This window comes from Mytilus trossulus, chromosome 2, assembly GCF_036588685.1.
Source record: "Mytilus trossulus isolate FHL-02 chromosome 2, PNRI_Mtr1.1.1.hap1, whole genome shotgun sequence".
NCBI classification, from domain to species: Eukaryota; Metazoa; Mollusca; class Bivalvia; order Mytilida; family Mytilidae; genus Mytilus; species Mytilus trossulus.
In genome coordinates, this window is record NC_086374.1 from 18,490,731 (window position 1) to 18,516,865 (window position 26,135).

The 26,135-nt window shown below is 31.3% G+C and overlaps 1 protein-coding gene across 5 annotated transcripts in view; it reads right to left on the minus strand.

The window, feature by feature from the left end:
• The window catches only part of LOC134706667 (calcitonin gene-related peptide type 1 receptor-like), a 73,572-nt gene that overhangs the window by 21,068 nt on the left and 26,369 nt on the right, over window positions 1-26,135 (minus strand). For 4 of the 5 annotated variants that reach the window (XM_063565802.1, XM_063565803.1, XM_063565798.1 and 1 more), the window contains one exon: window positions 23,755-24,441. In XM_063565802.1, coding sequence (XP_063421872.1) covers window positions 23,755-24,184 — 430 coding nt within the window. In that variant the 5' untranslated portion in view covers window positions 24,185-24,441. Of the gene's footprint in view, window positions 1-23,754; window positions 24,442-25,095; window positions 25,502-26,135 lie in introns of those variants that run through there. The other variant, XM_063565800.1, reaches the window with a different exon arrangement.

The window sequence follows — 26,135 nt, forward strand, 5'->3', positions numbered from 1 at the left end:
TTGTTGATATCTCCACAACAGTTTATTGCTGAATCAGTACAGGATGTTTCATGTACTTGAAGAATGCTCCTCAGGACAAAGAAGAAGTTTGTCATTAGAAGATTTATGATACAACATGTCTCTTGAGATTTCATAAGTTATACATGTCTTAAATTAGTTTTATCTGTCTAACATGAATGGTATTTGATGAAGTCATTATGCATTGAATTTCCGAAAAATTACATAACTTTGATTCAAGTGTCAATTAAATTTCAATGCAATCAATTTATCTTCTCTATAAGTCCAAGTATTAATCTGGTGGTAACTTATTTAACAACTATTTAACAAGTTTATTTCATTTAACAGAATAAATACAAACTGAAACCATAAAAATGAAAATAAAACTCAATTATTAAACACAATATCTGTTCTGGGAACGGTTTTCCTTATTCAACCAAAGTTAAAATAAAAGTGAAATACAATGTAGATTGAAATACCACGTAATGAAAATGTAAACTGATTTACATATTATTTATAGTACCATGTTTGTACCGCACATAATATACACTGTACAAAACATGAAATGTACATGTTGCAACCGCGTTCTGCAAGATACTACGGTTAATGATAAATGTAATTTTAACACTTGAATTTGATATTTTTGTGTTCATCATTACTAATGAATTTTATCTAAATATTTATATCTGCAATTTTACCGGCTTGGTTTAAAAAATTCGGACATTTACGATGGCAATACTAACATATCACGCAAAATATCGAAACTGAACACAAGTACGGCCAAAGAATGGTTTGATTTCGCATATTGACATTTTGCGGTATTTAGAATATTACCGTTGTTATAATTTCCTTTGGTATTTGAGCTTTTGATTTTGCCATTTAATTAGGTTCTTTCCTTTTTGAATTTTCCTCGGACTTCAGTATTTTTTTTTTTTTTTTTTTTTTTTATTGTATCCAGCATTAGGCAGGTAAAAAGTAGAAACAGGGGAAATGCATACATTGAAAGCAGATACAATATGTACCTGATGACCCATATTTCTTTCTCAGTGAAATTCCTTATATTTGATGCATTTGATATATACAAAGTATAGTTATATATCAATTAAATTATATCCATGCCCCTTACCAAGCATAAATCAAATAAAGTTAAAGTAAAACATAAAAGTGATTTAATAGAAGTTATAACGTCTGTAACTTTTAAATGGGTGCAACAGCCGTAAACAAAGATAAATATTTATTGTACGATCGTTTGTACAGCTGCTATACTACTTTTAATTAAAGAAGTTTTCTGAAAAAAATCGAAAGTTGTTCAAACCTAATACAAATATTTTTCAATATTGACAAACTACTATGTGAAACAATACATACACAATTATTGTTTCCCAAAAACACAATTAACTTGTAAAGACAAAAACAGAAATACATCGACCAACCTGAAGCCGAATAAAACTTCATTCTTTACATTTTTGAAATCTTGTTATTTGATATTACATATTTGATTAAAGGTTATTTGGATAAGGTTTTGACTATAAGTTTCTTCCAACTATCCACATCGTCTAGGTAAAAAACATCAATACTATTGTGACAGTATATCAACTTGGACACATACAACTATATTCTGAGGATATCAAAGGGACGATAAAAAATCAAAATGCTTCGAAAATAGTGAAAAGAAAACGACAAAAATAGTCTTCAAAACACTGGATTGGAAAAAAATATTCGAGCACCTCTAACGCAACCATGGATCAGGGTGATTTCAGATGATCCGAAAGAAGAAGCAGAGCTGGTTCAAATAATGGTATTCGTCGTGTTATAGATTTACAGATATTATCTAAGGGGCATTCCGTGATGTCACAATTTACGGCAATACAATTTTCATGTTTGCAAATCAATAAAAACTGGCTGTGGATAAATTTCAATTTGAAACTCCTATGTGATCCCCTCCCCCCAGATAAAAAAAAAACGCAAAAACTTCACGCAGTCTGCAATATCTTTAACTTATAAACTGTATTCAACAAGTATGCTCCCTTTGACTTCGTGCATATTCTAAAACTGTTGAGACGATGGAGAATCTTATATTTTTCTATATTCTTTTGTATTCCAATTTTTCTATATTCTTTTGTATTCCAATTTTGCTAAGTTTCCTAAAGTTACCGAATATTCCAATGAAGGTAACCGAATTCTTTTAAATTAGATATACTCAGGCATTAATTTTATCGGAAATTAGCATAGATACAACCACCGGACAGACAACAGTTCTTAAGAGTACGACATATAAATAAAGGTAGCAGTTGTATACCGCTGTTCAAAAATCATTTATCGAGTAAGAGAAAACAAATCTGGGTTACAACTAAAATCAAGGGAAGCACATCAACTATATGAATAAAACAACGGAACAACAGAAACACTGAACGGCAACAAAAACAAACGACAATATACAAAGAAACGTACTATTTGATTATAACCGGACTTTGCCGGACTTGGAACAGATCATTTAAAGAAACATGATTGGTTAATTAAACCTCCCGTTTATATGGCACTTAAAAACGCCACTGAAATGACAAAATTTCGTGACAGGAATACAGTTCAAAATGAGACGTGTAAATTAAAAAAATACATATTTCACATGAAATATTCATTGCGAACAAAGTTCAAATAGTTTCCGCTTTTTTAAATAAACAACGTATTCAAATAAACAGGAAACCTTCGCTAATGTACGCATTGACATACTCCTGCATAACTTTTTGATGTAAGACATATTCTCAGATATCAAATTTGAATGGAGTAGATACAAAACATGCCATTCAATTATTTGCGAAAGAGATGTTGACGACAACGAGAGGAAAGTAACTTTACTATAGATGACAATTATTACTTTGGATGTCAAATATATCTTCCTGGTCTGTTGTAAATTACAATTAACTTGCATGCTTCTAGACAGTACTTTATACTTTACATATCGTATAAATATGTTAGACTTTTATTATGATTTAATTCAAACATAGTAACATGATTTAAGGATTTCCTTTAAACATCTTCTTTGAACATAGTGGAATTTGATTCAGATCAAAACCTTCTACACTTGAAAAGATGTTTCGTAAATTTAAACACTCGACCCGTAATCACCTTGACTTATAAATTTCTTTACTTTCGTTCAACTTCAATACCTGCACATTTTAAATCATCCTTTGTGTTTTATTAGCTATAAAAATAGAGGAACAGAAACCTATTGATGATTTTAATTATTTGCAATAGGTTTATGACAATTTTATTACAAAAAACCCTGATCAGTCGTTTTTCAGTAAGCTTTTTCTTTACTCATTGTTTAGATTATATAGCATGTTAAGTCCATTTAACTTAAATACCGTTCATATTTGTAACTTAATTACATAGCTGAAAATAATGCCTCCTCAGAAAACCAACAAAGATTCTAAAAATATAACCTTTATTGCCACTAGAACGTTGTGTCTACAAAAAAGTAGATTTATATATCATCTCACATAACTGCATAGATATATTGAGAAAGTTTTGTATGATATCACACGGGTAGTAAAATGCTCAACAGAGCGCAGCTTGATACGACCGCAGCTGTCGAACTTTGAATCTTTTTGGGTAAGCATGGTCACAAAGGTCAATCTTTACAGCTATAAATCTGGATTTTGATTTAAATTTTGACATTACAAAGAACTTAAGTTTGTAGTTGGACGTTGACATAATATGGACTAATATCAGAAATCTAATTACATGATTGGATTCTGGATACCCAAGAACACCAGTATTTTGATTTCATTATCTATTAATGGACAATAGAAGCTAGGGTTTATTTTGAAATTCCAAACTTTTATACATAATTATATACACAATGTAAGATCAAACGCAACATATGCATTGGCATATGGCAGATCCTGTTACGAATATGAAACCCGTCGTGTTGCTCATGTAATTACAATACCTTATTCAGTAGGTCACACTTCCGAAAAGGATGCCGGGATTGTGACTACAACGTTTGAAGCATTTCAACTTTATTCCTTGGAACTCGTGCTTTTAGCATATTAACCATCTATCAAGGAAATCATGCTGCTATGTGTCATAAAATGTATTTTTTTTATAGTTCAATACCTACGAGAACGTTGCAGTTCTTGATTTTCATCATCTGAAGTTAAATGATTGAGTTAGTAGATACAAATGATAAATGCTAGGCGGTGTCGCCGGGCAAGTAAGATGAAAAAGTAAGATTTTAAGTTCATGTCGGAAGGTAGCAAAAGTCCAGTCTACTGTAAGCTGATTGCCTAGTTTTCGTTGTCTCGCTTTAATAAAAAAAATGTCGTTTTTGATTCGTAAAATCAGGAAACGCTTTTGTATTTGATTAAAGATGTAAAATTCATCTTTCTTCATTTAGGTAAGAAAAGAACGATTTCTACGAGATAACGAATAATGTAGACAATGTCATTAGAATCTTTTTACAGTAAATTACAAAAGCACTTTAATAAAACGGTATTTCAAGGTTTGCATTTTCTAATTAGATTTTCTTAATAGAGGATTGATGTCAACAAGGATGCAACAATAACAAGGGTTTCTAATGATACATTTGGAGCCATTTATTCGAAAGTTTTACGGACACCATCACTATTCTGGTTGTCATTGATTGGATACATAGGACCATGAATACTTTCTTCTAGTAGAAGTCGCAAAAATCATAAAAAATTACTAATCTAAGCGTTCCAGAAATCTGAATTATAAGGTACATCTTACAGTTTTTCTGTCGCCATTTTGACTAAGGACTACGAAAATGTTCCATTGGCTGTAGCCATACTATCATCACCTTTTATCGTTCGTGTATATCTTCAGATTTATATACAACTCGTCTAAACATCAACCCAACAATGTTAGATCTGTAAATTTGCTTTCACAAATTTTTGGTTCTTCCCTCGCCGGGATTCGAACCCATGCTACTGTGATATCGTGACACCAAATCTTCAGATTTATATATATACATTTGCCAGATGAAGAGAAAGGAAACATTAGTTACATAGTGTGTTAGTAATCTAACACGTAATATGTGGGGTCAGTAAGTTCAAAGGGGGTAAGAACGAAACTCGAATCCCTGTGTTGGATTTATTGACCCCATATATATCGTATTAAGTCACTATCACACTGTGAAACGAATTTTCATACCGACTATCTGAACATGTGGTATTTAGAATATTGACCTATCAAAATGATCAAGTCTTCAATATTTAGTATAAAGCACGTACAAAAACAAAAGCCAACAGTAACATCTTGTTAGCTTTAAATTTGTTTTATGAATGAATGTCAAATGTTCATTTACAATTTTTTCGTTTGTCGAAACCTTTTAGAATTTTCCTAAACACTGTGTTTTACAAAGGGGTGTTACAACACTACAGACGGTGTATTGGAATAAACCACACAAACAAACCCCATATGTAGATAAATAAACTCATCATAGATACCAGGATTAACATCTTTGTATTTGCGTACGTCGCGCGTTCGTCTACAAAAGACTCTTCGGTGACGCTCAAATAAAAAAAAGTTAAAAAGGCCAAATAAAGTACGAAATTGAAGAGTATAGAACCAAATATTCTTTAAAGTTTTGCCAAATACAACTAAGGTAATCTATTCCTGTGTTAGAAAAGCCTTAGTTTAAAAAAAATAAAGTTTGTAAACATTTAAACATTATTATCAATGATAGTTCAAGTCAACACAGGAGTGCTGACTACTGGGCTGGTGATACTCTCGGGGAACAAAACTCCACCAGCATTGGCAACGACCCCGCGATGGTTTTCACGTGGTTGCTTTTAACCTATCATATTCCTACAAATTTATAGGAGGTAAGCTAATAAAAGGTATAAACTACCAGTTGGTCCTTATTTGTGTGATGCTATACACGTAGCTTTACTTTTCTCTGAAATGTTGTAATTAACAACTTTTTTGCTTTTTTGATAGCAATAGTGTCCGTCATATATATAAGGCTTTCAAAAATTATTCTTCCTTGGTTTAATTTTGTAATATATATTTCTTACCACGCCGCTACCTTCGACATATTACCGATTTTTGTATATGTTGAGCAGTACTGTGAGGGTCACCAATAGAACAGAACCTTACATGTTAAAATATATATCTATTAAGTAAATCGGAATAATAAAATTGAATACACTGAAAATTTATTTACTGATACTTTAAATTTAAAAAAACGCAACCTTTATTCAGTTATATTTATATATTTATATGATTTTTACTCCTATCCAAAGACAGGAAATTCCAGTCATTGTTTGACTTGTGTTTTTTTTCATTTAAGGTGGTATGGGTGTCTTTCGCCATCTTGGATTGTAAAAAACAGAGAATCTAAAGTCCATATTTTTTATCAAGTTAGCAAAATTAGATGCAGGAATGCAGATATTACTGTGAATTTTCATTTAAAAGAACCAATTTTTAAGAATATAACTTAGAAATATTGATATTTGTACAAGTGTAGAATATTTTTGGTTGTTATTGAATATTTTCATATTGGCAATTTAAGGGGAGGTAACTCTAAAACAGTGCATTTTCTGAAGGACTCTACATGAAACTTTCCTATTTTGTCTTTTAGCTGGAAAAAACGTACGGTGATCCTATCTTTTCTTTTGATATTCTCAAAGCAATGTCTGAAAGCAATCTTTTCCTAGTTTATTTTACAATTCTATCATTTTGTTTAGTTTCTATTCACAAAATGTTGTTTTTTCCTGTACAATCCATACACAATTTGTCATTTTGTCACAACCTGTAGCTTGAGAAAATGCGCGGTGACCTGTCATTTTTATAATATTTTTGAACATGTATCAATTGATACTACATTTTGACAAAGTATGAACAAATTCTATCATTTTTATTTTAGACTCCCATACCACCTTAAGGTAATCAGAAACATATATGTTGTTAGATGTACTGTTCCCAGAGTGAATTTTGTTTTGGAGTTATTTAGTTGGGTGTCCATACCGCTGAACTATAAAATTGAGAATGGAAATGGGAAATGTGTCAAAAAAACAACAGCAGAAGGTCACCAACAGGTCTTCAATGTAGCGAGAAATTCCCGCACCCGGAGTCGTCCTTCAGTTGGCACCTAAACAAATATATACTAGTTCAGTGATAATGAATGCCATACTAATTTCCAAATTGTACACATTATTGTTTCGGACCATATAATTAAAAAATCTCGCCCCTGAGAGCGGGATTTTTTCGCTGCTTTAAATCATTTGTTGCCTTTGGTCGTGTTCTGCTTTTGGTCGGGTAGTTGTTTCTTTAAAACAATTATCGTGTACATTCTCTATTTTATAATAACATTTCCCAAACAATTTTGTTGCTTAGGTCAAACATATCATGTTCTTCATTTAAGTGATGGTACCGTAACGATTATTATCACTTATCAACAGTTAATCATTCAAATTAAACAATCATCTCCCTTTTAGAGAAGGAATTTAAATAACACCATGACATTTTTAGGTGAAAACATTTTCCCATGTTTTTTTTATCACCTCTAATATATATGACATATTTTCTCTCCCCAGTTCTGCTTAAATTTTGTTTCAAAGGCGTAGTGCAGCAGCTAAAATATCAATTATTGCTCTACACGAGGAATTGGAAATCATCATTTCAAATGTCATCGATTATTCTAACTTTGGTGAATGTGGTAAAACAGCATGTTATATGATTTGATCTATACCATGGTCAGACACAAAAGGAAAGCCAGGTGTTCTGTCAATAATTGAAACATGTAGAAACAACCAATACATTTAATTGATATGAAATACAAACAAAACGTCAAATTGATCTTAACTATCTAATCAGAAATGCATATCTAGTGTGCATTAAAACCTATACATCTAAACATCACAAGAATTTACACTTTGTTTATATTAAATATGTAAACCTGTAGGAAGCAGAATGAATCTATCACTTAATGCATACAACACAAAAGTTTTAAAACCATTAAGGATTAAACATGCACTAGTCTTTAATCATTGTTACGTAAAACTGATTTAGAATAAACATGACACCGCAATGCACATAGATAAAAATGTTTGCTAAAAGGAAGTCTACTGCTATAGTATACAGAACGAATAAGAGAGTCTGCCAGTTTCTTTTGACTTATGTTATAAATATTTAAACTAATTTAAAAGTAATCTTGATGTGAAATTTGAATTATATAATATGATTAAAAGTGCGCAGTCAAAAGATTACTAAAAGTTTGGAAGAACACTGAAAATATGCAATGAGAGGCAAAACTATAGATATAACCAAGAAATTATATATACAACTCCTTGACATTACATATGGCTAACCATATTCGAAATCCAAGTTAAAACATACCCAAAATTTCCAAGACAATCCTACTTATATATAAAAGTGACCTACATCGAATGTTTAGACTTGCAAATACAGGGAACAACAGCAAGATACTCTACAGAACATTTTCATCTACACCTTCTTTAGAGACATGCATGTTTTCTCTCATTAACTAGCGTAGATTAATCTTAAGATTGGGGACGAAATGTAAACATGACAAGTAATAAGGATCTTTGTCAATATTCTTAATGTCCCTGTAGATGTATTCGAAAATTTTGTTTGTACAAAATGTGTAAAAATGCTTCAGAGTAACACGAGAGAAATGAAACATTATTAAAAATGACATTATGTAACAATTTAACAACCAACTGATGTAATGTAAAAGTCTAAACGTTATTTATCGATATAGGAATTAGTAAATGATTATTTTCATATCCTGTCGACACAAAATGAGGAAACTTCATTTAAAAAAAGAAATTTAAAAAAAAGTTAACATGTTTCTTAGTCATAATAGAACAAGTTCATTTGATTTTCTTCTAGCTGAGAAATGATAAAGTTTCTACCAAAATATACGATTACAGGAAGTCAAGTACTCCGTTTACCTGTAATTATCAATGAACAGTAACAAGCAACAAACAGAAAGGTATCGAATTCGCCGAAATAGGCAAACATAATGTCACACGAAATTCCATAAGCATGGATTTGTATCTTGTCTCAGTAAATGCTACTGTAAGAATTTCAATTAAATCACTGACTGAACTGTTGTACAATCTAACCTTAGTCAAACAGGAATGTTTGTACTTTTGACATTAAAAGACTTTTCGGATACAAGCTTCCTCGGACTAAACACTCTTTTTGATTAAGACTATCTACTTCAACATCAACCCATCTGTCCAATTCTCTCACAGGCGAGGTTAACACAGCAGATGTAAAGCAGCTTACTATAACGGCGGAGTTTTTCGGGTTAGCCACTGTCAAAATGTACCTGTATGACTTAAACTTCATCTAAAAAATCTATAATCGTAATTCGCAAATACAGCTTCCATAATACAGAAAAACTATAAATTCATAAATGTTATCTAAGCTTAATTATGTTCTTTATAGCGTATTTTACTAACCATCGATATAGCTGACTTTTTATGTTTATTCAATTACTTTGACTGATAACGGTGCTACTGGTTTTAGATATACTCTAAAGAGTGTCCAATTTGTCATCAGTTTCAGTTTAAAATGAATTGTGATAGCCAGTCTTTTACCACATACATTGAGCAGTAAGCTGCTTTAAATTCATTGCATTCTAACAACTTGATTAAAATGTATTTGACAATATCTTTTGTTTTGTACCGAATTCCAGATTTTAAAGTAAAATGAAAAAATAAATAGCGGAAATTCGACTAGATAGGATTGAAGTAAAGAATTTAAAAACCATGGAATATTAAAAGGTTTTCAATTTAACTTGCCAAAGCTTGATTCGTTTAACTTACGCTTAAATAACTCATTACAAAGCTATTGTGAACGCAGCTTTTTATAGAAAAAAAGGTTTGTTAGGAATTACAAAGCCATTGTATACACATTTTTTTTTTTATTGAAAAAGGATTGTTCGGACTGTTGTAATACAAACCATAGCTGTCATTTTGCAACCTGGTCTGTTAATGGGGGAACGTTGGTAACCGCCTTTCCTGTAACACACAAGAACCTAGTCCGTAATAATCGTTTGTGATTTGTAAGGACAGATTTCATTGGTAAGTAAACAATACTAGTTTGCTTAAATCGGACTTGAAACAGATGTGCTTTATCCGAAGTTATGCCACCGATTCAATTGTTACATTAATTTAATAAAAAGAAAAAGAAAAAGAAAACTCACGTATAAAATACGACAGAAAAGGATCCGTTGTTTGCTATGATTACTGTACGGGTGTCAAAGGGACAATATTACTGTACGGGTGTCATAGGGACAACATTTATCGATGCCTTCTTTATTAACCTTTACCTCAGCATTAACTGATCGCTACCAAAAAATAAGGTGTATAAACAAGGAAGAACATGCATAAAAACACCCAACAAAAACAACAGTGAAATGAAAACTTTGACCGTATCCGATACATTTGATTCATGGTTATCCATACTCTACGGATAACACACTTGCATCTGCCGTGAAGCTTTTAATCATAATATCTGTGTTAAGCAATATTATTTACAAGGAAGTAACTTGTTGGAGCAAATGTCCTTTGACAAGGCCAAATGCTCAGAAGAAGGAATCTACAATTATATTACAAAGTCGAAACAAGCATATTAGGTTAGAGAATTACGAACCAAGCAACATTCTTAATGAATTCCCGATGGTTATACGCTTTACATTACTATATATGTATAGAATATCAACGTTTACCTCTATACATTTCAATTTTTAATCGATAGAATAGAATTCTTACATCTAGTAACCATTATCATAGACATATTATGAACATGAGCAACTTTAATATTAACAGTTCAGATTTGATAAAGCACAAATAGAAATAGTTTGAATGAAAACAATCAAAAGAGTGCATTGTTCAAAACCGTCTGTTTTGCTTTACATACAGGAAAGTGAATATTTTTGAGTTATTTAATGCAATTTCAGAACGATGGTTGTATTTGAAAACAAAAAGTTAAAAAATCTTACTTACAATAAACTATTAAAAACATAAAAACGAATTTCAGTTCCTTAAACGTATTCACGACGATTTGATTGAACGTCCCAAAAGCGAGACAAAACAGAAATTTGGATTATGATAAATTATTGAGAGAAAAAATACTTGTTTAACGATATTTTCAATATTAGTGCGATCATTTTATGATAAAACACATTTGGACAAGTATGTATGTTCCAAAGTACCTAATGATCAATAGTTTCACAATAAAAAAATAAAATAAATTAAATTCCATGTGCAATTTAATGTTTTAATTGAAAAGACATTAACACCAAAAATTGTTTCCCAGATAACGAATGTTTTATTCATTTTTATGATCTATCAAAATCCATTGAGAAGAAATTGATACAATACACAATGTAATAACAACAAACAGACACAGGGTAAATGCTTTAATATTTCCATAACGTTAGCATAGTAATTGGAAACATTAATAACACTTCCATTGTTTTATTGTCTAAAAGAATTTACAATAACAGCTACGAAGATTTGTCAACACGTTGTAAAAAGCAAGTACTGCGCTTACAAACATTATTTTCTTAATGTGTAAAACACTCCAAAAACAACAATGAAAATTCCATGAGATTTAAAGGACCGTTTTTATATTGCTACATGTATGAGAAGACAGCTTTTCAGTTCATCGTAAAAAATATTCCAGGTCGTGCATATATATAAAAAAAGAAGATGTGGTATGATTGCCAATGAGACAACTATCCACAAAAGACCAAAATGACGCAAACATCATTAACAACTATAGGTCACCGTACGGCCTTCAACAATGAGCAAAGCCCATACCGCATAGTCAGCTATAAAAGGCCTCGATAAGACAATGTAAAACAATTCAAACGAGAAAACTAACGGCCTTATTTATGTAAAAAACTGAACGGAAATATATGTCGGTTCGTTCTTTCTTCTTTTAAAAATATTAAAAATGGCTATAATAGAAAATAAGTCGGTAGAAAAAAAGAAGATACCTAGGTATTTATCAAAAACTTTCAGTCGGGGAATGAAAGACAGAAAGACTACAAAAGCATATACCAGAAACACAAAGATTGACCAACACAGGTATCAAAACAAACTGATACACCAGTGATACTGGATTGGTTGCTCCGGGCGAGCAAATAATCCTGTCCTGTTGCACTGGGCTATTAGTCCTTTTCCCGATTGGGATTACGACATTTGGACTAAGTTTAGTGAATACCGTAAATCATTTAACAATGAGAGAGATTATCAAAGACTACTGCAAACACATTGCTACTCTTTCTTAAGACTAGGTAAATGCACCTTTTCAAACTTAACAAAAGAGAACCCTTTATTCAGCAGCTTCCTTGTCAAGCAGCATTTCTCTATCACGGTAATGCTAAGTAAAAACGTATGGAATGTCGCATCATCTTAGAGATATACTTCCTTTGCTTGCAAGTGCTGAAATAGATGAACTAATAACTGACCGTCCACAATAAGAACATTTTCAACCACATCCCTTGTCGTAAAGTTGTAAAGGTTTGTTCTCAAATATAAGCAACTGTTACGGTATAGAGCAGTAGGTTCGCAATTAGGATAAGTGTAAACAATTGTGCAAAAAAACAATGCTTTCACATCCCCTTTAAACTACAATAAAGATGACCAATTCTTAGAAATACAATAGTATATATTAAAACCAACGAAACAACGAGGGGAGTCAATCTTTTACTTTGTGTTGTTTCAAAAGTACCTTCTCGTTGTTTAACATGAACAGCATTTTTTTTGCGTTTTATTGGTACATATGTTCATAAATCTTAGCACCATGCGATTGTTGTCTGTCAATCATAAAGATGGAATACAAATGAAACAATTAGGTGATATAATTATATCAGTAACATTTCTTAGATGTAAAAACAATTCATGAATGTTAAAAGTCCATTCTGTGTAATTAGTTTGTGACACGAAGGCACAAAAGCCTTCAGAATTGACGTAGCGTTTAGATGGATTATACTTCCTAAATGGTCTGAATCAATGGAATGGAGATAGACATGGATCATTTAGACAAATGATTGTATTACTCAACCAGGGAACAGGAAGTTATGGCGATACTAAATATTAACTAAGCTATTGAATATGTATATTTTTTAAAAGCATTAAGTTCATTAGATTTTGCTTTTCTGATGTAATGTTTATTTAACTTTGTCAGGCTGAAAAGGCACACGAAAGAAGACTAGTTTTAAGTCATTTAAGTTTTGACAGAAACATATAAAGACGCATAATAAATAGTTATAAAGGTTCCGATTAATTTTGATAACAATGATATACAAGTAACATAACATAGCAAAATATATGTTTTTGCTATTTCAAATATACGTAGATGTCATAACTTGATAAACAGTATATAAGAATACAAAGTCTCCGAAAAACCTCAGGGTTAACTTGGATATAGGAACATGACCATTCATTGGTCTTCCCCTCGGTTCCAGCAGTAAAACCCTGCTATAGTCGGCGTTTATTTGTCTGTGCGGGATGTATGAATATGCAGCCACGCCCAGTCTGAATAGCGACTTTAAATCCAATGCATGAAATATTGCCACTAGACTTTGAGCAAACAGCAAACAGCAATTAATCAAGCATTACTTTAGTTGACATTGTTAATATTTCTTTTCTAGTCCTAGTTCGTTTCTGTTATATGATGATGACGTACTAAATAAATGATATAAATTACCAATTGAATTCAATATTTTTTAGATAAGGTTTCATCATTTTTAAGGAATTACACATTTTTTTGTATCAGTCTTCAATTAATCGGGGAATTATATTGATAAAAGCCTCTTATAGTACAACAAATATCTTATATGTATAATTGTTTTACCAAAACCTTAAGAGAGGTTATACAGTCCTTTCAAAACGTAACGGATAATAACTGTACTTTTTAAAATTATTTGAGAAGAAGATGCAGGGGAAAAGATAAAATGAAAGTTAAGGATAGTAATAAATGCCGCCGTTTTGTATCGTCAGTTAGCACTCGCCAAAGTATGGTATTTTATCATTAGAAAAATAAACTATGAAACAAAACAAAACAAAACAGTTTTAGGATTTTCTTTTAACTGCTTACATATTTTGTCAATTGAGAAATAAATAATAGATAGTAAATCAACAAAAATACCAAACTCCAACAAAAATTAAAAACAGAAATTCCTTTAACAGTGTTTAACAAATGCTTAAACACATCAAACGGATGATTTTTTTAACTGTCATAATTATTCCTGACTTATTATGTATGATAGAGAGTCGCAAAGTTTGAACCAATGCAAAGATTATAAATCGGAAGACTCTTGATTTTCAAGTAAGCAATCACTCCTAGATTGATATGTTGAAGATGCACGTATTCTAGACTCAATATATTTACGTGTGATGTTGACATATTTCTACTCGATGAAGTATTTCCAACTTTATCCCTGAAGTTAGATCTCTTTATGTTACCATTACCGTTTCTCTTTCTATTGAAACTTTATTGATCTGTTTTGTAATCCATCCGAATTATTTGCACTTTCTATACATGATTTTCAGTCCATCTATTTTATGTTTCATGTTTCCCATAGAGTCTAAATGTATTAATTGTTTATGTATATAACAATCCGATTCTCTTGCAAATTAAGACAGAATTATTAGATTTTTAAGGTTTTCTATTTTATACCACTTGGATTTCAGCGAAACGACGAAAGGATTATCCACATCTCAAAAACATTTCATTTCGATCAAACAATTGTTGGTTACCGTCTTCAAACAAAATGTCGTGAGATTTGTTCAGAACCATCCAGATTTGTTCAGAACTGTCTTCAAATTGCAATGTCAGGAGATTTGTTCAGAACTGTCTTCAAATTGCAATGTCAGGAGATTTGTTCAGAACTGTCTTCAAATTGCAATGTCAGGAGATTTGTTCAGAACTGTCTTCAAATTGCAATGTCAGGAGATTTGTTCAGAACTGTCTTTAAATTGCAATGTCAGGAGATTCGTTCAGAACCGTCTTCAATTGCAAAGGTAGGAGATTTGTTCAGAACTGTCTAATAATTGCAATGTCAGGAGATTTGTTCAGAACTGTCTTCAAATTGCAATGTCAGGAGATTCGTTCAGAACCGTCTTCAATTGCAAAGGTAGGAGATTTGTTCAGAACTGTCTTCAAATTGCAATGTCAGGAGATTTGTTCAGAACTGTCTTTAAATTACAATGTCAGGAGATTCGTTCAGAACCGTCTTCAATTGCAAAGGTAGGAGATTTGTTCAGAACTGTCTTCAAATTGCAATGTCAGGAGATTTGTTCAGAACTGTCTTTAAATTACAATGTCAGGAGATTTGTGTTCAGAACAGTCTTCAAATTGCAATGTCAGGAGATTTGTTATCAGAGGATTTGTTAAGAACCGTCTTCAAATTGCAATTTCAGGAGGTTTGTTAAGAACCGTCTTCAAATTGCAATGTCAGAAGTTTTTTTAAGAACCGTCTTCAAATTGCAATGTCAGAAAATTCGTTCAAAGTTGATACTTTGATACGAAGAACACAAATACAACTATTCTTTGGCACTGAGTTTTTTCAAATATATGTAGCTTTTAGTCATTAATAAATACTTCATACTTTATTTGGCTATTGTTTTATAATTTTATTGGTTTGAGGGTCACTGTTGAGTCTTGTGTAGACGAAACGTACATAGTTTTAATCCTACTACTAACGAGTTTATTTCATATATTCCAATTTAAATATGTTTGAACGTTGAAAATTTCCAGGAAAACAGTTAAATGTGTTATCTTTACATATAACATATCGGCATTTCTACAAGTTTATTTTTGAATTACAAATGTATTATTTCTTATCCATGATGCATCCGTTTAATATTTAAAGAATTTAAAGCATTCTTTATTAGATTTGGAGATGTAATCTCACATACGTTGGTGAAATCTTGCTTTAAAACAAAAGTGTAAAATTACAAATAGCTTTTGAAAAATAAATAGTGCACACATGCAGGTTTTTACGACATTACACTTCTACATGCTTTATTAATATGAGCATTATAGAGTCGCATCGAGTTTTGTTCTGAGCGTTTGGAATAATAGATTTTTTAAAATCATTAAGTATGAATGGTTATATCAAGGAGGTTGTAGGAGACTCGTACAACCTCATTGGTAATAAAAAGAAAACAGCCAGTCTTTCATAACAAAGACATAATTGTCGATTTCATGTTGTATTGTAGTTTTTAGAAATATTTAAAAGAAAAAAAAACATAAACACAAAATGGTGCGTAAAAAGGTTAACAAATCTATGTATTGGAAAAAGTATAGAATTTGCAACAAAGAGAGAAATCTGTACATATCACCAACACAGGACGTAATCCGTAATTAAATTCAAAATTAACTCTCGTGATCGTGTATTTACGTAGTCATTCCCAATAGAGCAATCATTCAACAGAAACATGACACAACAGGGAACCAGTGGAAATCAAGTATACACCACATCAATATGCAGATCATACAATAATATTTCTCTTTTTATTGTAATTTTATTTCAACGGAAAACACTTCATTGGAAAGCAGAATGTTATCCAAGGCACTTTTACTGTTGGGAGGTTTTTTTTGTAAGTTAAACTATAAAACGGAAAATATTTGATAGAGAATGTACGTGACAAGATGATAATCTCAACGTACATTAACGTCTTGTATCTCCTTCTTGATTATTGCTACCGAGAAATGGAAGAAGTTTTTTCTTGTCATCAAAATTCTGTTGATTGATTTTGAGTAACTGGTATTTAGTGTGTCTAGTCAAATGTCTCACTGCAAATATATGGCCTGTGCATGCTTACATATTGGTCTATGACTGTCTGCAGAATACTAAAAATGTATTGTAATATCATAGATTCGATGATCCATCCTGATTTGCACTCAATTTCACGATAGGGCTTAATATTGATTATAGATAATTATATCTAACTACGGTGAACAGCGGATACTATGACATAACACCAAATGATTGATTGATTGTTGGTTGCTTAACGTCCAGTGGCAAATTAAACCCAATGCAAATCGTCAGGAACTCTGAAGTATAAATATACATGAACCAGCTAGCTATTTATATAAAAATTCCTAAACTATTGTATTTTTTCAAAATAAAATCACAACAAATAAAGAAAATGTTCTTTACAGTAATGGAAGTATGACCTTAAACGTGATGGCTGTTCCTTTGTAACTGTTAAATTTTCTTTTTATTCGATAGTTTAAATATGTTTCAAAGGAGTTTCCATTTTACAGTGTTCCAGAAGTTTTCATGACAACTGTTTAGATAAAGGTACATCGTATATGACCTCACAACGACATTAGAATGACCATTGCCAATTTGGACGGAAACATTGCCATTCAAGTTAGTTTTCCTTCTGTCAATTTCCCCTTCCTGTTCATCAAACATTTACCTTCACCGGCTTGTGAACTTTATATACCTTTTTATTCTAACTTGCGTTTCAATTTGAAAATCAAATTATACATTATCCAGTTTGGTCAATAAAAGTATGTGTCCGGCGTATGACCTTATGTGATTTTGAATAAACATCGATGGCATACCTGCAAAAATCACTGACAAGATTAAACCATGCCCAAATCATTTGGCATCTTCCATCTTATATGGAAGGTATGTTTAAAACTATTCTTATCCTGTGCAACGTGAATAAATTTAACTTTACAATCGTAAAATTCAACAAATGGACTCTTGGAAAGAGTTGTCTATTTGGCAAGTGAGAAATCATATGACTATCAACGGCATCTTTTTGTCAATACAAGATCACTGGTGGAAGTACTTATGTTTAAGACTATATAATAATATCTAGACAAAATATATCAAGGTTCTGACAGAGTTAAGAAATTGTCTATTATTTTACATACAATGACAACTTCTGTCAAACTTGCTATTTATAAGTCTAGACCTATACAGATAAGGAACACTTCATCCTCTATATGTATATATAGTGCAAATGGATGTGCCAGAAAGATCATAAAAGACATATTGTATGAGCAGGTTCGAATTCTCGCTTCATTTGTACAAAAACATATTGTACCAACTTTGGAAAAATCTATTACAGAATCTTGCTGATCTTCTCAGAATTGGTCATCTATTTGGAGGCCAATGCATTATAATAAGTAATCTAGAATAATTTTTTTCTGTAACGGCTACGGTTATCATTTATAATAGAAAAGAATATACATAATGATTTCAGTTTGATTTGTATCATTTCTGAGTGTTTGTGTTATTAAGATGGATTCGATACGAACAAAACAACATTATAGATTGATGACAGAATTAATTATTTGATATCCGTGCATAACAGAAACTATGAATAAAAGTAAGGAAATCGTATTCAAATTAATGCTAACTCGATGAAAACTATATGTTCATTGTTTTATTCATTCAAAAACATAATACTCTTTGAGAATGAGGATCGGACGTAAGTGATATACTTGGTGTAAATTAGATGCACCAATTTGTCTTACGCCCCATGTTATGTATCTATATTGCTAAAATTATGTGATCAAATCACATTTACCACCTGCTTCTTGAAGAAAAAAACATTAATTGCAAATGCCAAAACCATTACAAATTGTGTTCAAATTGATCATATTGGCTGATTTTTTTTATATATATAGTCAATATTAACTGAGTTTTATGATCCATGTCATTGCGTTTAAATTTCGGAAGATTTGTACACGCGGTATGAAAATCGAAGAAAAGTATCAAAATAAGGAGATACGGTATGATTTGCCAATAAGACCAATACTAACCAAAATTAATCTGAAGTTGGTTTAATCAAAAATAGGCGACCGTACTTTTTATGTAAGTTATGGTCAGATCTCTTGAACGGTACATGCCAAAACATGAATATCCAATTTATCCTCTGTTTTTGGATCCACGACATCGTATAGAAATTTCAAAAGATTCAAGTGATACTTAAATTATCATGCGGAAACTAATATTGGGACGGACAATCGAACGGACATTGTCGCCCCTCTCGTTAAGGCTCAAACTGCATTTTAATATTATAAATATATAAATTGGTCCATAAGCCTTCATTCATAAATTTATATTAAGTTTGGAACAAGTATCAAAAAGTCCTGTTTAGTAACCTACAAAGGACATCTAGCGTTTCAGAGATGCTATTTTATTAGCTACTCCATGATCTTCTTAATTTCTTCAAAATATGCAGTCAATCATAGTTCAATAATCCAATAGTGCACATTGTATATGGGCTCATCATCAATAAAACCTAAATAACCAAGTAACAGCACAGCAATTACATGAACATCTAGTCTTCAGCCATAGACAGGTGTCTGCTTTATCCAGTTCATGTCATAACAAACTTGTCTATTTAAAGTTTATCACAATTTATCTACGTAAATTATAGTGTTATTTTTGGTAGATGTATTTTTTCACAATTGATCGCATCCGTATGGTTTCCGTGCAGATTCGAAAACATTAACTCTTTCTCTTCAAACTAGTAAATGTAATGATTGAAAACAGCCATAAGCTGCTCAGATTTTCTATCCTAACCTAAATATAATTTTTGTGAAACAATATATACCTCGTCTAAAAATCAAATAGATCTGCGCCATGTTTGCAATTATAGCAAATATTGGTTCTTCGTCAGCATAATTTGAACTAAGGCTTTTGTACATTTGTTTTTTCTCGGACCTGTTATAGCTTACTTCCTTTATTTTTTTTTATTTGCGATAGCGACATCTTATGAAGGTTGCAGTAAAGTTGTCGCCGTTCTAATCATATCACACCGTATAGTGTTTATTGTTTGTCCCCCGAGATGATATAAAACACAACAATTAATAAAGATGTGTAGAACAAAACACGACAAACTGTTCTCACAACTATTTCGGTTAAGAATATTTTGAATGTTGATGTTAAAAGAATTCCATCTCGTTACATGATTCAGGACAGACACATGTTTAATATATGGTTTCTACCACTGCATCAAGTATAATACGATATTTATCCACTTGGGGCAGTTCAATTTTCAAATTTTAAACACGAGGCTCGTCGAGCGCTCGAAGTAGAGCGTTTTGAATATTCAAAATTTAGCTGTGGAGAGTGGATAAATATAGTATTTTTTTTCTTTTTCTTCCACCTTTTTCATATTCATAAATTTATTAAAGAGCACCCAATATTTATATCTATGTATAATTGTTCAATGAGTGTATTATTTTTGTAAAAGGAGACAGTTTGTAAAAGCAAATTGCTTGTTTCTAAATCCTTAATATTATTTCATTAAATTTTGTATAATATCGTTTAATGTTGATTTATCTGAATACATATTGTTTAATTATATCTAAAATATTGTGTAAACTTGGATTTTTGTGCCCTCTTTATGGTAAAAAACACATGCTGCAACCTTGAATGTACATACAGTGGTCTCTTTGGATGGGAAATTTCGAGAAGATCAAGCATGTTCTCCTCGAGATATCCTGTTTTTCTAGTGGCAGTCCCTATCTCCCGCATGCTATCCCGTGCGATCCAGTTTGCAAATACTGCCTTTTTCATTGTTTTGATTTGTTTTAAAAATCTTTTTGTCATGATAAATCGTTCAACATTGGATGGAAAACAAACACTGTTTTGTTGGTCAACAACAAAAAACGAAAACGGAAAAATAATAAGAGGATTGTTCGAACCATGATACTCTTTCGTCATTTGTTTTTATTTAGTTTTTTTCTAATTATAAATGTGCTTTTTCAGTTTTCAAGAGGATTACAGTGCAAAAATAAAGGACAAATAAGCACGACTTCATAGTCTCCGTGTTAATGCAGCTTCTATAAAATTGCAAAACAATAGTCCACTGTTCCGGGACACATGTAATTTAACGTTAATGGCGGTTAGTGACCAATAATTATCCATAACTGGTCATCGGATAAGTATGATCTTATAAAAGGTTTGAAACAGATCAAATCCATTTGTACCTCGTGAGATACCAATTACACCTTTTATTTTCTTAATGGCTCTCCATTCATTTTGATCAGCAAAATCAAAATTCTAACAATTCATGATCCTTGAAAAGCGAAGCGTCACACAAGAATAAATGCGTTACTGCATCAGATAACATATTGAAATAATAAAATCCTCTTCATCACGCAATTCTGTAATGATTTTCTTATTTAAGTTACTTTATAAGTTAACATATATGTTTATGGTATCCTTAAGCTTGTCACGTCTATAAATGTTCAATGAGGGCATACTAAGAGACAGTTTTATCAAAAAATCAATTTTAGATGCTCAATAAATTTTCGTAGAGTTTTTCAACGTGAATGATTGATATTCTTACTTGTGGCATATATGCACATGTTTTAATTTGAATAATAAACCTTGTTGAATAACAAGCCTTCACTTTTAAATTAGGTACACACGACCAATTATGTACAAAGTGAATTTTTAATAAAAACAACTTCATCTTAAAGTAACATATAATATCTTCAAATTTATAAATATTTAAGCATATTTTTTGTTTATTTACAACCAACAACAGGTTCCTGGTAAGCCTACTTGAACGTGGTAAATTAACATGTGCGAATGCTACCGAACACTTCATTCGATTTGTTTGATTAGTATTGTAAATAGTATTAATATACAGATTGTTTACTTATAAATAATAAACTTTTAGATAGTTTTTTACCACAATCTTTTAATATTAAGATATATTTAATTGGAACCTGTTAGTGTACATTATACAATACCAAAAATAAGGTTATACATGTGTTTGTAACTAAATATCATTATAGAAAAACCAAGCGTTACAGTGCTTGTTTGTTTTTCAAATCAAGGAAAATCGTATAATGCCAAAATTTTAATATCAAATGTTTACTTACTTAAAATTTAGAAACTTAATGTACCCTTAAATTTTAACATAGTTTATACAAACACGAAAAAGATCCGAAAGTAAATAATTAATAAAAGCTTATGTCACTCATAAAACAGAGGTCGTGGTCAGGTTGATAATCTTTTGTATTGGGTATTTGCAAATCTTCATGTTTGATATTCTTAATACTACACCTCACTGTTATATTGACTAGCAAACCAACGAAGAATTTGATAAAATATTTGAATATACATAAACATAGTATAGCTATGATATAATAATAAAGATTAAAATATTCACTGAGGTTCACTTTAGGACAAATATGGCTTTGAATTTCAACTTTACCATTAAATGTCAAAATGGCCAAAATGAGGTTCTTTTCTGAATTTAGTTCAATAGCCTTACCACTTTCTTAAAAAGAACGAATTTCATCATAAGAGGTCATTCTAGGCTTCCAAAATCACTACATTTAAATATTATCAAAATGGGATGATTTTGTGCATTTTTCGAACCTAAAAGATTGAGGAAACCTTTGGCAGCAACCTAGAATCCAAAATCTTCTGTAACCAAAAGTTGCACTGATGATATTGAATCCCTACACACAATTTGTTTAGAGATTGACGGAGGTTTCCAAAGTAGATTATGCTAAAATCTGTTAAGAATTATTGAAAATATGACCAAATCTGACGTTACAACAAAAATAATGCATACTTAAAAAAACAGTTTTCCCCAATTTTGATGAGATGTGCCAAACTGAAGCTATTTTGTATTAATATTAATATCACAACTATTTGTGAAGTTTCGTAAGTTATAATAAGAATTCAATTGGTCTATTAACTGTGCATTCTCTTTTTTATTGTTGGAACTTCGTTGCAATTTGGTGAGTCGAGCAACCATTTCCAGATGATTTTTTCAGTGTCTTATGTGACTGTGTGGTATAGCGTGCATATGCATGTTTAACCAGGCACATTCTTTTTTATGTGCCTGTCCAAAGTCAGAAGACTATAGCTCAGTGGCTGTTGTTATAATTCCTATCTGCAGTTTTAATCATAAGTCAGGAAGTTGGTTTCTAGTTTGTCTTTTTTCCACATCAGAGCCATTTATAAATAACGTTTAGCTTTTCTTTGGAGGCTGTACGGTGACCATGTACATCCACGTCACCTGGATAGATGTCTTACTTGCAAAAACACCACATCAAATTATTTCTATTACGTATTTAATTTTACTTTTGGAAATTTAAGATTTGTTGGTCAGTCATTCATATAATTGTTTGTAACTGCAACTTGTTCTTTTTCATATAGAAACATTTGACATCATTCCTGAATTTTGCATGAGCTAAAAATTTTCAGACCTCACTAAGTGAATAAGCTATGTTAAAAAGTTATGTTGGCTTGTATTTGAAACGATTCAATATTCACCCTAAATGATTGTCAATCGAGATAGAACTTGAGAACGTAAATATCCTCATTGTTTGAGACTTACATGAACAATGTTATGAGGAAGTAATGTATCGTGAGAATGAAAGTTTGTTAGTTTTCCACAATGTAATTAGCATATTAAAAAAAAACACAAAAAGATAGGGTTAAAATTTCTTTGAAATGTGACTACACATGCACTTATTCTATTTTTCTACTTATGAGAACAAACTATTTGAGGCAATTGTAGTAAAATGTTCTGTCGTTTAAAAACACACACACTCACAATAGTAATTTTGCTTACTGTAATTTTCTTATTTTCCACAAATTCTGCATAATACATATTCATTCAACAACACAATAACGGAAAATCACTTAGAAACTCTTGATTCAAAGGAATCTTTTCACGTGACGATTGACAGAATACTCTGAAAATAATCATGACAGGTATGTAAATATCTACTTACCATGTATAACCCCATGTTCAATGTAAGAGGGGCACTGAATATATTCACGGACTCCAGGAAGGGTATCTCCGAAACAGCCATAACCATCCCAAATCCGAGGACAGTGACTTGTGCCATTATAAAGAAAAGGCGCCGCAAGTTGATCCTTGCAACATTTGATTGCAGAATTACAACAATCGGTCCATCTTGCACAGTCTCCTTCCGCCTCTAATGTCTTACAAACGTTTCTTACAAAAGTTGAGTTTGAGATATTTGCTAAAATTCGAGTCCCTTTTTTATACCTTGATTCACTTGTAGCCTCCAAGAATAATCCTTTCGGCTCTAGTTCTTTATTCTCTGGGAAAAGATACTGGTAGCACATTGAACATGTTAGGAGGTTAAAAAACTTCTGATTTAAGTAATGGAACCTAGTCTGGCAATAGCCCTCCATAGTTCTAAGTCAGAAAGTTAAATAACCTCTCCAAAATAAACTTTTAACAGTAACTATGTTTTTTTAAATATAGTTGCCTTTATCCATTGATAAGTTGAATTGAAATAATTTATTGACTCTCAAACGTATGAACGATCCCGATTGGTTAAAAACACCATAAATCACGTTCGCTTCTTATTGTTATCGTCTGCCTCTGATAAACATCCGAACGACCACGAGATGATGACAGTGATGAAACACACGCAGGACCACAATTTCTGAAAAAAAACATAAGTCAGTATAAACAAGTGTTTTATCAATACAAAGATAATAAATCGTTTGTTAACAAAGCGAAACAAAATTTTCCAATAAATGAATTTTAAAGAGACAGTCATTGATTTCATGTACTTTCATAGCAATTTGTCAACTACAAATGTAACGGGTCATTCACAGTTAAAATGGTTTGGTCATAAATACATCAAAATGTTGTAAAACCTTATCTTTCGTCGTAAAATAAAAAGAAGGAAGCCTGTTTAACCGAAAAGATGCATTCCGATATTTTAGTTCTTATTCCATGCATACAAAAAGCAAATGTCACTGTTATGTTTCTTATAAGAATTAATTTTAAAAAACCCAACATGTACTCAGATTGTATATATAAAAAAAAAGAGTTGAATTGAAATATCATATTGACTCTAAAACCTCTAACCGATTCCGATTGGCTAACTATAGTTACTATACGGTACGTTTTTTTCCCCGAGTCAGTTGACGGCCTATCGATGATCTACGATAATTGCTATTATCTCCGTCATTTGAACTCCGGTGGATAGTTTTCTTATTGAATTCCTCATTTTTATATCTAACATATTATAATATAAAACATTTTTTGTTCTGTTTCTTCAATTAAAAATGTAATAAAAAGCCTGTCTTACCTTTATTATTTAGTTGCATCCTACTTTACATGATAAATCAAAGATAAACAGATAAATGTTAAAATGCATCTAGAAATTGCATAGAGTGAAAAGATAATACAGTCTCCACAGATATCATGACTGAAATATTTTCCATTAATTTTAAATCCTATAATGTAACAAATACATAAAATCTTCGATCAGAACGTCTATCGTTTATAACAAATTACACTCGATGATCGTGCAACAAATCGACTGACGATATAACAATCCCTGTGGTCTAATATAACCTAACAAATATACTTATTTTTTCCTTGTTGAATCATTTGACTACTTGTTGCTAGGTTGACAAAAGAGTCATTTGGTGATTTATTGTAATAAATAGATAAAGTTACATGTGTTGATAACTATACTTGGACGTGAAAGGTTTCTTTACCTTTCTGTGATACGACGATTAAATTAAAAGCAAAATAATGTACACATTTAACACTTAGTAAACTAAATTATTTTATCCTGAGCTTCTGTGTACAATTGTAATTATTTAATTGTTGCTGTTACCTGATTGCAAAGCAACAAAAGTATATTAATGACAAATGAGTAAAATATATATGGTTTGAAAAGGGATATCCATCAGTAGTAGCTATGCTGTGCACTGATGTTTCTGTTAAAATTAAAGGTTTTGAAAGCTAAACATACAAACTAAAATCAACAGACAGTTTAACTACAAATGTATGTTCATAAAGATTTAATCCAAAATTGTGCAAAGAATATGTCGAAGCGACCGATTCTACAAAGATTTGCTAATCCTATCAGATCAGATTTAGGAATAACGTGTAAGCTTTTCCTGGACAGTTATTGCAAATCCTTAGCCCTAATAGTTAAATCATTCTTCTTGCATGCATTCCGTGAGCGTGAACCATAAATTATCAGGATAACATGTCTGTACTTAATAATATCGTTTTTCTATTTTAATTGGTGTGTGTTTTGTATAAATATGCTGTCAATGTTAAAAGGTTGATGGCCTACTTAGCTCCACTTCAAACACTGCTATACTTATATTT